This window comes from Entamoeba invadens (genome assembly GCF_000330505.1).
Source record: "Entamoeba invadens IP1 unplaced genomic scaffold scaff_1105074725591, whole genome shotgun sequence".
In the NCBI taxonomy this organism is placed as follows: domain Eukaryota; phylum Evosea; order Mastigamoebida; family Endamoebidae; genus Entamoeba; species Entamoeba invadens.
In genome coordinates, this window is record NW_004191750.1 from 300,378 (window position 1) to 312,881 (window position 12,504).

The following is a 12,504-nucleotide window of genomic DNA, read 5'->3' on the forward strand; positions in this document are numbered from 1 at the left end:
TTATTTAGATCAATTATTCTTATTTTAAACAAAATTTTACTTGTATTTTATTTTTATATTATTTTATTAATTAATAAAATAATAATAATTTAAGCTTAAGTTAGTTTTTTTTCCAATAATAAAGTCATTTTAAAAACCTTATTTATTAACAAAAAAAAAATGTTTTTTGTTATTTAATTTTGTTATTTTAATTTATTTTAAGTCCTTGTTTAAAATAAATCCAATCAAAACGAACAAAGACAAATTGACCAATTTTATTTTTTTACGTTCATACATTGAGTGTAACAACAGAGAATGGTTCTATTGTTGTAAACAATTGTTGTGCGAATAATTTGTTGTGTAAGGCGATTGACACAATAAGAGAATTCAACAACACACAACTTGGATTTCATCAAAAAAACAAAAACAATGAGAAAAATCATAAACAAAAGAACACCACGCTTGGCAAACTCGAACATCAAATTGTAGTTTTACAGTAAAAGTTGTAAGTAAGTAATTGTCATAACTGTGTAGACGTCAGTTTGCTCTCCGAAAGGGTGTTTTAAAAAGTTGAAAAAGAAATCTTTACAACTCAAGGCAAAATTTATCAAGAAAATAATCCAAAAAACTCAATTTGTTTACAGTATTTTCCCGTTATTTTTTTAGGAAAAAACAACATTAACACTTCAAATAACATTGAACAAAATTCAAGTGGTCTAAAAATCGGGAAATCTCGAGTTTATTAAATAAATTTCCGTTTTTTTTAGAGTTTTTATTATGTGCATAAACAATACACAATCAAAAAAAGGAAAATCGTCAAAAATTGAATTAATATCCAAATAATAACAAGTAAATAAAATAACAAGGGCGTTATTTTAAGTGTTAATCATACCATTTATTGACAAACAAAAATTGAAATGATTGGCTAAATGACTTTAATTTCTTTTATGTTTTTGGTTGTGTTATTGGAATGTAGTTTAAATAATAGTAATATTTATTAAAAATCCCTAATGTTTTTTTTTTTAAACAATATAATTTCTGATTTACTATAATAATTATTATTTATACTTTATTATTCATATAATAATAATAATAAAATAAACCTAATTGCAACTATTAAAAAAGTACAATCAAATATAGTTTTTTATTGTTAGTAATTATAATATTATTATTTAGTATTTATTAATTATTTTTAATAAAAAAGAATGTTGTTTTTTCAAAAATTTTACAAGTTGGTTGTTTGTTGTTTTGATTGACTTAAAGTCCGTAGGACATAAGAAAGAATTGTTATGAAAAACAATGCAATTAACCTGGAAATTTACCCCAACTACTTGTCACTTCTTCAAAAAAAGAAAAGAACTGTCAAACTTAATGGAAAAGGCAACCATGATCACTGTCGGCTTATCCACCTTCAATTTGAATGATATTTGTCTTTACAAATATACAAATGGCGTTTTGACTGTTCAGTATCTTGTTCCAAACAAACACACAAAAGTTAGGAAGGAGATGTCTCTCAAAATATCTCAAGACGAGTTTAAAGGTTTGTTTGCATAACAGCGCTATTCACAACACTCACCACAAGAATTCAAAACCACGGTAGACGCATCACATACGTACCCTTCTTTATTCTTTTTAATTAACCCGTTCAGTGGCACTGGAAAAGGCGTTTCCATATTTAAAGGTATTGAGGAATACCTTCAGTGTATGGGTGTCAAATATGCGTATGAAATCACTGAACGTGAGAATCATGAGAGTGAAATAATTACAACACGAACGGATATTGACGACTTTGATACAATTGTAGTTGGCGGTGGAGATGGTTCACTCTCAAACGTAATTAATTCCTCGATGAATCGCCCAAGCAACGATTCACGAATTATTAGCCCACTTCCTTGTGGTTCAGGCAATGGAATTGCATACAGTTTGTATCACGACGACAACCCATTGACTGCAATGTGTCACATTGTTTGTGGGAAAGTGACCAGAATGGATGGACTTATTGTTGACCATTTGGACATCAACAAACAGTATTACGGCATTTTGGAATTTGAAGTCTCGTACCTCTCAAGCATCGACTTTGCAAGCGAGTGCATCCGGTGGCTTGGGGCTTTTCGATTTATTTTGTGGACGTTGTGGTACTGTGTCAAACTGATGTGCACCAAGATGGTTGTCAAAGTGAAGAAAGTGAAGATGGAGAATTTTGGGAGTTGTGGTGCTCTTTGTAAAAAGTGTGTATCAGGGTACAACGAAAACATCACGTACGATTACACCAAGAACATAGCAACACAAATCATCAATAGACACACAAATCCAGACGCTGCAAATGCGGAGTGTGATGGGTGGGAGACACTAGCAGATAAGTCGTTTTGCATTCTTTTCTTGAACAACTGCAATTTCGGAATGCCTGGAATTGAGTTTGCACACAACGCTCATCGGAATGATGGATTGATGGACAATTGGATCTTATCAGAGAAGAATGCAACTCGACTGCGATTCTTAGGGTTTTGGATTTGTGCGGTTCTGAACGTTTTTGTACCAAAATACGTCAGCGGCTTTGACTATTTCAGATCAAGTGCAATGGCTTTGAGACTCGAGAAAGAAGATGTTCTTGGGTTCGATGGAGAACGACTCCCACCAGGAAAGAACTTCAATATCTACGTCGCACCAAGTGTTTATCGAATAAGATTGTGCACGCTCTGACTTAATTAGAATTCGGCAACCATTTTGTAGTTTTGATATTGAGAAGACAATAACTTCTATAAGACTTGTACTTGATAGAAAAAATCTTATTCAAATTACATTTCAGCTGATAATAAATTTGTGGAAGATGTTCGAAGAACACTTTGGATTGTAGGTGTTTCAAGCTAAAAATACACAAACGAACTGGAAAAGTAATGTCGAAGTCGCATTCCAAGAAGAAGATATTTTTGAGTGAAAAGGAGGAGCTTGATTTCCGCCTCAATGAAGTTGACACGTTGTCTACGAAGATGGAAGGGTTTCTTGAAAACGATAACATGCAGCATGCCCTTGATATCGCTTGCCAGATCTGTGAACATCTTCGAGACGCCACTTTCTCTCCAAAAAGTTATTACGCGCTCTATTTAGAGGTTCAGACGAAGTTCGGCGTCTTAGCGTCATACCTTCGTAATAAAACCGGGAAGGTGTTGATAACTTATTACGAGAAAGTGCAATACTTTAGCCACGTTATTCCACGACTTTACTTGATGTGTACTGTTGGATCGGCCTGTATTTTCCAAAAGAAGGTCTCTGTCCCCGACTTCTTACATGACTTGACTGCTATGTGTAAGTCAGTGCAAAACCCTATTAGAGGACTCTTCTTGAGAACGTATTTACTCGACACATTGAAACCCGTCTTGCCCGATATCAACTCCAAAAAAGACGACGGGTGTTTGGAGGATTCAACGGAATTTTTGATTGAAAATTTCACAGAGACGAACAAACTGAATCACCGACTTGCCAACAAAGACAAAGAAAGTCAAACCCAGTTGTGTCAGTTAGTAGCTAAAAATTTGAGTGTCTTGGCTGGGTTAGAGGGAATCTCAATGGAAAGTTACAAGACGACAATACTCCCGCAAATACTGTTACAGATATCAGTCGGCGGAGATGATGTTGCGCAAATGTATTTGATGGATGCCGTCATCAATGTCTTCCCTGTCAAAATGCATTTATACACATTGAAACCAATCGTGCGGACGGCAGTTACATTGCCACAAAATGTCGATGTGTCCAAATTGTTCAAAGAGATCATCGAGAAGTTAGTCATTTACATCGACACTGTTAAGGAAGACCAAACGGAGATATACGACATTCTTGACGATGGGATGAAGGAAGTGTTTTTGCATGAGAAAAATACCAAAGAGAATGGCCTTCAGTGGATCAAAGAATTTGTTGTTCTAATGAAAAAGTGGTATGGTGTTCAAAAGGCTTTCAATATTGACAAGAAGACAATAAAGAAAGTCGTTGAGTTTTGTCTGACGAAGAAACAGCCCAATGACACGAAGAGTTCGACAGAGAACGTCACCGGAAAGGATGAACCTTGGAACACACATGTTGTTGCTTTCATTGAAGCCATTTGTGTCCATCAAAATATTTTAGATGTCATTCAAATGGATGGTACTTTAGATTTGATCGAAAGCATCGGGTTGAGTTCACGACATCTCCTCCAAAAACGGATAGTTGAATTGTTCATAACGAGTGGTCTCCCCGTCTCCAATTCGGAGGACTTCACTCTCTTTATTAATGCAACAAATTTGATCCATCGAGATGGCGAAACAGTGAACTTAGAAACGATTCGAGAAGACTCGAGTTTATCTGCGGCATTTATTCAACGTCTTTCAATACACAATCCTGAAGAAATGATGGCAACTTTGCGAGAGATGAAAGGAATAATATCTGTCAGTTGTGCGTTACGAAAGAAGATTGTCCTTCCTGCGCTTTGTTTCAAAATTTTGCAAATCACGCCGAAGTCAAAGAATGTGTTTGTTGGAGCGCTCGACGTTATTAAAATATTAGTCAAGCAGAACGAGAGTCTTTTGGCCCTTCGTCTTGCGTTGTGTTGCTCGATGCACCAAAACGAGAACGACGTTGATGTCTCCGCATTTTTTGAGTATGCGCTTTCGCTCTTTGAAAACAACATCACCGCTCCACAAGACAAGAAAAGTGCGTTTGAGATGATTGTGGGCACCGTGTGTTTCCTTCGTATCGACGATAAAGAGAAGTACATCCAAATGGCAACACAAGTCACAAAATACTCACAAACGCTTGAGGACATCCCGAGTAAAGTCGCGTGTATAGCAATGAGTAGTGCAATGTGGGTGAAAAGGGAGCAAGACGTTTCTAAGTCGAATTGTGTTCAATGTCTCCAAAAGGCGTTGAAAGAAGCAAATCTCTCTTCAGATAACGTCGCACTCTTTGTCGACATATTGAACCGCTACATTTGTTTGTTCAAATACGGACAAACCGATTTGAAAAAGTACATAGTCCAGCTCGTCGGTGTTATTAAAGAGAACATCGGAACAATTAAAGAACAAACGATCGTCAAATACTTCGAACAGACATGTCTCTACATCTGCGATTTGTTGAATTGATATTTCTAGTTTTTTTTACTATATCTTATTATTTCAAATACTTTTAGTATGATTATAGTTATGAATTACTACCACACAATATTTACATAGGGTGCGCAACTGTTGACAAAATATTTGCTGTTTGCCCGTTTTTTAACACAAAAAAATACTTTGCTTTAATTGTTTTATTTTTACAACTAATCGTGATCTTCAAAATCTTGAGATCTGAGATTTTATTAAAAAGATCTGCCATAACAACCAAAAAATCAAAGCTAAAAAAATGAACCAAAAAATAATATTATTTTTGTAATAATGCATTTTAGTTTTATAAATTACTTTTTTACTTTAAAAAGTTAATGACAAAATTAATTAGCCTTTTAATTAAAAATCCAATATTTGCGCTTTTTTACCACCACGAATAAATGATATTATTTCAATGTTTTCAACAACTTCATATAATTGTTATATTCACTTTATATTATGACAACAACAATACTTTCCATTATTGTTGACATTTAAAAACAAAAGAAAACAAGCCAAAATTCAAGTAAAAACAGTATTTGGTAAAACAGTACTTGTTAAACTACAACATAATTACAATTGAGTTAAAAAGACAATTAAATGACATTGTTTCTTACTTTTGTTTTAGAATTTTATATATAGACGTTCTGTTTGATCATTCACATGATATAAAAAGTTGTTTGACAATTATTTTGCATTTTTCATGATTATTATTATTTTTTAATAAATGTTTTCAATGATATAAATAAACGTTTTATTGTTGAAGTGATAACCACATAAACATGTGTCATATTATCTACATTATAATATGTTATTGATAGCAAATAAACAACACCAAATTTCTTTACTTGATAATAATTATAAATATCTCTGTAACTTTCTTGTTTATTTTTTTGGTTCATTGTTAATTATATACACATTAATACCCACAAAAACAAAACATCATCAGTTTCTTGTGGCCGTAAGTTGTTGAAACATACAGAGATTGATGTAACATTTTTATTTACATTTCAACAATCAACCATCTTTGTTTTTATTATTTATTTTTATTTACATATTCAACCTGGTTTTTTGAAATGAAAACTTATCGTCTTTGTTTTTCAATTTCTTAAATGAATAGAATGTCAAAGTCGTCTTTATATACAATAAAATACAAATCACTCGTATCATTTTATTTAAAAATCAATTGTTAATTCATTCTTTTTTATGTCTATCATGTTTATGACAACACAGTTCATATAGCGTTATTAAACAACGTTTTAATGTTTGTAAGTACCTATTTTAATTTCATTATTATTTTGTTGCTTGTGTTGTATTTTTTGAATTTTACAATTTATTTGGAAATGAAAAAACAACAATGTGTTGTTTATACCAAATTATAAAATTTGCTGTCAATTATTTATCTATTAAGTTATATAACAAAAATTTCTTTTGTTATCTTATTTTTTTCAATCATACTAATTTGTCTGATAATAAATACAAAATATCAAAAAAGTTGTTTCTAATTATTATTTGTTTTTTATCAACTTTTGGGACAAATAAAAAGTTTATTTACTTTTAATCGAATACTGTTCACACGTTTCAATATTAAGACAGATTTTACAAATTTTGCTCATTATTATGAATAAAATAATAAATTGACATATTTCACTATTTTTTACAATGACAAAAAAAGATTTCATAAAAATGAAAAATTACTCTCGCGGTTGCGCACCCTATATTTACAGTATCAAACTATACAAAATAGCAACAAACCTATAAATTATAGTTTTGCGTTTTGAACTTTAGCACACAAATTCCATGACAAAATCGTTCATATAAAATCCGTTTCCAATCTCGTTGTCTTCTTGTCTGATCACGACGAATCCCATTTTCTGATAGAACCCGATTGTTTTATTAAATCTATTAACGTTTAAAATAATAGTTTTGCAATAGTTTTGAGTGGCCCATGACTTGACACAATTCATCATGACTTTTCCAATCCCGTTTTTGTGTTCTTTTGGGTCTAAATAGATTTTGTGGAGGTGACAGACGTCTCCTATTTTTTGAACTGAAATATAGCCAACGTCGGTGTTGTTCTTTTGAAAGAGAGTATAAACACACCCCTCAGTTATCTGTCGTTTTAAAGAAGAGTCACTATACATCCAGTCAATCATGTACTCCATTTGCGTTGGGGACAATATCGCTTTGTAAGTGTCTCGAAAGCAAATTTGGGCAAGTCGCTGGATTTGCGAGATTTCAAAAGGATGACATGAAATCTCTTCCATTGAAATTCGAATGTTATTTAAGTAATGCTTTGTTATGGCACATAGAATTCTAATATGGTTGTATTTACTATTATTACTAACATTTGTTTTATTATAAAAAATTAATTGATTCTGAAAACTCAAAATGATATGAATATAGTTTCTTTTTGTTGCGTTTTTTTCGTTTTTTTGAATTGTGCTGCTGATATGAATCAAGAGTGCATTGGAGATTCTTGTCAAATTGAACACAGAGAAGAACAATTAAACGAAATCAGATACACAATCTCATCACTCACATTTGAGAATAAAGAATTTGAGAAGCAAGAAGATGAGATTCAAGATCGTTATGCCAAAAAGAGGACATCTCCCCTTGAAAATTTGAACCGACTCATTGTTTTAGTTTCGGAACACCCAGAAAACGCGAACTATAAGGAAGAACAAGAAAAATACAATCTCCTTCTCAGAAAAATGAAATTTGATTACTTGGACGAAATCTCAAAGGTTAAAACAAAGCGCTTTAGAAATGAAGCGCAAATAGCACAGCTGAGAGATAAATTGGCAAAACTTGGTAATCTCGAAAATGAAAGAACTCAAAATTCACACAATGCTCACCCTCAAGCAAATCGCCGATAAGCAGTCTGATATCCGCGCCGCACGGTTTGATAACGAAATGTCGAACTTCAACACGTTTCGCGACACTATGGCAAGGTTAAATGAGCTCAAAGAAGTTGTTTGTTTAAATAACATTTTGGATAACATTTTCAACACTTCCAATAATGACAACTCGAAGATTCAAGTGACACGTCGCGAGATTTTCAAATCTAATCATTTCTGATTTGTAGCAGAACGAGCAAATTAAAAAGCTTCCATATTTCTGGTATTATGTCGTTGTCAACAGCAGTTGGGCTGAAAGACTCCTTTCCAATAACACGGACAGGGAGGTCCTACAGTACTTACGTGATATCACAATCACTCATGTGAAGTCAGAAAAGGTGAAACACACAATACTCGAACATGAAGACACATTACTTGTCGGCTTTGTAGTGACGTTTCAGTTTAATCCAAATCCATATATGAACAAAACTACTTTGACTAAGGAAGTTAAGTACAATTTGAACCCAACGAATAACCCCATCACATGTGTTGCCAAGTTTGCTTTGTTGTTTTACAAATGTAATAAGACATGAATTCTTAACAACAGTTCTGGGATTGAAATGACAGACTTATACTATGAAAGACTCGGGAAGAACGACAGCTTTTTCGACTTCTTTGATATATTTGATGATGAGGCAATGGAAGAAATTGAAAAAATAGATATCGACATCTGCAAAAAGATCGCCAAAGAGTCGTTGCCATTTGCTCTTGAGTATTTCTTGGCTATTGAATCCTCACAATACGAAAAAGAGGAAGAAGAACAATATGATGACTATGAGGAATACTATGATTGAACAAATTCTATTATATAGTTTTTTTTACTACATAAAATAATTACATTAAGTTTTTAACACAAATTTATAAATTTGAATAGAATTGTTTTTATAGTTTCATAAATTAATAAATCTTTGAGAAGCCAAATACTGCTACTAAACTATAAAGAAATGGTAAAGGAATAGTTAATGAGATATGGATTATTTAGCCGCAGCTTCTGCCTTTGCGGCTTCTTGTTTTTGCCTCATGATTTGGGCATCCCTCTCTTTGCGCTGCGTTAGAGATATTTCTTCTGTGTTTCCATGTTTCTTCTTTGCCTCTTCTTTCACTCTCTTTTCACGAGATCTGTCTCTCTGATTTCCTCTTGCCATTGATAAATTGAGTTGAGGGAGAGGGTTTTCTTGGGGATTGTATTTTTTTGATTTTTGAATTGTGCATTTTGTTATTTGTGGTTAAAAATGTTTTTCGTTTTTTTATATTTTTTTTTAATAAATATTTTTATTAATTGTATATATTGTAAATATCATTTGATAAAAAATGTTTTTGTTTATGAAATAAATGGATTGATTTGTCAGAATCTTTATGAAGGTAAATGCACAAAAATCGGAAACTATGACTAAAATTAAGTTACTCGAATTAATTTTTTGACTATTTAAAAAGATAAATAAATTTTAATTACAATTGTTAATATATATTTTAATAAAATTATGATATTTTTTTGTAATTATCGTTTAATATTATTTTTGGTTCACAAATCAAAGCATTATTATTAATGTATTCACACGTCATTGTTTTTTTATTATATTTTATAAGATAACTTAGTTAAATTTTTAATTAATATTTTTATTGAAAAAGGTTAATAATAATAGTGCTATTGTTCATTTTACTATACTTTGGTTGATTGGTTATAAGAGATCTCTAAAAATAGAAAAAATAACTGTAAAACAATAACTATAAAATAAATAATTTTTATTTAAATGGAATACGGTTATCAAAAACATTTTTATAATACAAGTTTGATAATTTATAGTTTAAATTTAACACTAATAATAATGCCTGAGTTTTTTGGTCTGTTATATCGGGTAATATATATACATCTTTTGATGTTTTTCATTTTATGTGCTGTGCAAATCAATTAATATTATAAACTTCTAATAATCAGGGAAATTATTTTGTAAATATTAGATTTCCTGATTTTTAGACAATCTGAATTTTGTTTGATGGAATTATCAATATTTATATAATTTCCAACTCCATGTTTTTAATTACCAAACATAAAAATTTGTTCAAATTTAATAATATTTATTATTTTTCCTAATAATTACAAAGAATACTCTATACTATATTATTGTAATTTGTATATTATAAATTAATAATATTCTCTTTTGAATGAATAGTTTTGAGAAGTAATTGGCATTATAATTATTTCAACTTTAATTTATTTAAAAATCCCGTTTAAATAATGATAATCGATCTTACTAACGTGTATCCACGTGTTAATCATTTTTCTTAAAAACAATAGAAAGACAATCTGTATAATGATAGTAAATATAAACTATATTTATAGGAAATGTCTCCCATGTAAGGGACACAGAAGAGGAAACGACATTTGATCGATTTAACACAAGGCACAAGTTGATTAATTTCTGTCCCACTCCTTACTATTTGCCCTTCTAAGCCCGATTGGGTTTTCTTTTTTCTTAAGCTCGAAGTGCGTGTTTGAAGGCTGTTCCCACACGTCCGAAACGGCGATTGAAGCGATTTTAGGTTGGCTTTGGTCGATCAGTCCAGTGGTTTGGACGAGTCTGTTTTGTGTAGCTTCCCAGACAAAGACGTTTCCGCGCTCATCTGTGATTTGGTACTTGTACTCGAAAGGCACGTTTGTGATTTCGACTTCACACCTCCAATTATTGCCCGAAGTCCATGTCATCAAAATGCCATGTTGCCACTCCCCAAGTTCCTTACATGACCCGACGACAGCCACTTTACATCCGAGAGTTGTTTTGTAGTTGATATTAAATTGAAACTTGGTCATCCCTCCCCCGTTGTTCCACTTTTTCCAGTTGCTCTGTTTTCAGACATTTTCAGTTTTTCTTCATCTCTTTACTCCTCTATTGTTCCCTAACTTCCCGCTTTTTTGAACGGCAACTTCTTCGATATCTTCAAAAAGACTCGTTTGGTTTTTTTAATATTAATTGATATGGTTTGTTACTAGAACTTGTGTAAAGTCCTTTCCAGTAAAAACAAAAAGGGTTTTGTGTACTTTTACAGGAATTGTTTTATAGAAGTGACACTACCAAAATTAATTGATCCCACCAACACGCAATTGTTGAATTAAAAAGAAGAAGCGCCTCCGTCTCACCAGTCTCCAGTCATTATCGTCGTTTTGAGCTTCTCAAGAAAGCGCTCGGGGTGGACTGGTTTTACACCTAATAAATGTCTTCCCTCTTTATGTGGGACAAATGTCGCAAATCCAGCCCACTCATGTATCAAAAGAGTCCCATTGACATACTCCACATGACTCTGCTCGCCACCATAGACAGCTTCATTAACCGTAAGTGGGTCATGTGGGCATTGTCCATTCTGCCCTCTTTTCCCAAACCACATCTCCATCAACAGTCCTGTTGCTTCAATTGGTCTTTGTGGCTCTTTCTTATTGACTGTGTTCTCTGCGGCTTTATGTAAATAATCGATGCCTTCCCCACTGAACCAAAACTTTGAGGTGACTGAGTGTGTTATTACCTTGATAGGGATTTTGCTATTGAACATAATCGATGACGCCAACGTGTCGCCTGAAATGTTGTGATTTGGATATAAGAAGACTGGCTTCCCAGCTTCGACATATTCGATGAACTCTTTTGCATCAGTTGGTAAAGGAAATGGAGGAGGACATTGCTTCTTCCCCCACACCTTTGGGTCGTAACTCTGTTTCATGAAGAATCGTTCATTACTCTTCAGCATTTCGGAGCCACACCCCATCACAACTATTTCTGCAATTTTATCTTCTATTTCGGGGTATTTGGTTAATGCTCTGGCAATGTTAGTTGGGATGCCAATAGACACAATCACCAATTCCTCAAAGTGCTCAGCAGCGTATTTGATATAATCAGCACCTAACCATTGGTCTTGACTCTCCAATAATTGTTTCTCGGACATCTTTCGACTTTCTTCAAATGTTATGAACGGAAGACCTTCATTCCCATACAGAAACAGCTTTCGATGAGAACCAAGAGGACAACTTGCACCAGCTACTATCGGAAATTTGGGGTAGTCTGGATGAAGTTTAAAGAACGGATCGCATATCTTGTGCGCATCAATAGCTCGTATTTCAGTGGGGCCGTACGTTGTTGTGACACCTACCATATTCGCGTCTTTTAAATGAAGAGCATATAACAAAGCTAGTGCGTCATCAAAATCGGTTCCTATGTCGGTGTCAATCAGTATATTCACTTTTTTAGTCGTTGGAGGTGTCATATGAAGAGGACTTGGGCCTTGAGGAAATTTTTTTATACACTTTAACTCTGCAGGTGACACTTCGTAACACTCGGTCCGATAGGGAAGAGTCCTGTCCTCGTATTTGTATGGCATTTGGTTCTTCAATTTGGGGTTTTCCATATGAAACTATAGAGTATCGAGTTACTCTCATCTTATTTTTTCAATGAGGAAATCATAGTTTTTAAATTGATACTATTAAACATGAACTTTATTTTATATTTTTATAGTTTAAAACGTCAAACTAAAAT

The 12,504-nt window shown here is 32.9% G+C and overlaps 7 protein-coding genes across 7 annotated transcripts; 4 read left to right on the forward strand and 3 right to left on the reverse strand.

Annotated features, from left to right (window-relative positions):
- Window positions 1-1,350: 1,350 nt before the first annotated feature.
- Window positions 1,351-2,679, forward strand: EIN_170600 (sphingosine kinase, putative; the record flags this gene model as incomplete). The annotated part of the gene is made up of 2 exons (XM_004183833.1): window positions 1,351-1,519; window positions 1,562-2,679. The coding sequence occupies 2 exons, from the start codon at window positions 1,351-1,353 to the stop codon at window positions 2,677-2,679; spliced, it is 1,287 nt and encodes a 428-aa protein (XP_004183881.1).
- A 194-nt stretch (window positions 2,680-2,873) lies between these two features.
- On the forward strand, window positions 2,874-5,087 carry EIN_170610 (vacuolar sorting protein, putative; the record flags this gene model as incomplete). Its single annotated transcript, XM_004183834.1, has 1 exon — window positions 2,874-5,087. One exon carries the CDS (start codon window positions 2,874-2,876, stop codon window positions 5,085-5,087), a length of 2,214 nt encoding a protein of 737 aa, XP_004183882.1.
- A 1,784-nt stretch (window positions 5,088-6,871) lies between these two features.
- EIN_170620 (hypothetical protein) lies at window positions 6,872-7,354 on the reverse strand (the record flags this gene model as incomplete). Its single annotated transcript, XM_004183835.1, has 1 exon — window positions 6,872-7,354. One exon carries the CDS (start codon window positions 7,352-7,354, stop codon window positions 6,872-6,874), a length of 483 nt encoding a protein of 160 aa, XP_004183883.1.
- Window positions 7,355-7,540: 186 nt separating this feature from the next.
- Window positions 7,541-7,966, forward strand: EIN_170630 (hypothetical protein; the record flags this gene model as incomplete). Its single annotated transcript, XM_004183836.1, has 1 exon — window positions 7,541-7,966. The coding sequence occupies one exon, from the start codon at window positions 7,541-7,543 to the stop codon at window positions 7,964-7,966; it is 426 nt and encodes a 141-aa protein (XP_004183884.1).
- A 37-nt stretch (window positions 7,967-8,003) lies between these two features.
- On the forward strand, window positions 8,004-8,781 carry EIN_170640 (hypothetical protein; the record flags this gene model as incomplete). The annotated part of the gene is made up of 3 exons (XM_004183837.1): window positions 8,004-8,063; window positions 8,176-8,483; window positions 8,535-8,781. The coding sequence occupies 3 exons, from the start codon at window positions 8,004-8,006 to the stop codon at window positions 8,779-8,781; spliced, it is 615 nt and encodes a 204-aa protein (XP_004183885.1).
- Window positions 8,782-10,400: 1,619 nt separating this feature from the next.
- Window positions 10,401-10,796, reverse strand: EIN_170650 (hypothetical protein; the record flags this gene model as incomplete). The annotated part of the gene is made up of 1 exon (XM_004183838.1): window positions 10,401-10,796. The coding sequence occupies one exon, from the start codon at window positions 10,794-10,796 to the stop codon at window positions 10,401-10,403; it is 396 nt and encodes a 131-aa protein (XP_004183886.1).
- A 323-nt stretch (window positions 10,797-11,119) lies between these two features.
- EIN_170660 (inosine-uridine preferring nucleoside hydrolase, putative) lies at window positions 11,120-12,376 on the reverse strand (the record flags this gene model as incomplete). Its single annotated transcript, XM_004183839.1, has 1 exon — window positions 11,120-12,376. One exon carries the CDS (start codon window positions 12,374-12,376, stop codon window positions 11,120-11,122), a length of 1,257 nt encoding a protein of 418 aa, XP_004183887.1.
- Window positions 12,377-12,504: the final 128 nt, after the last annotated feature.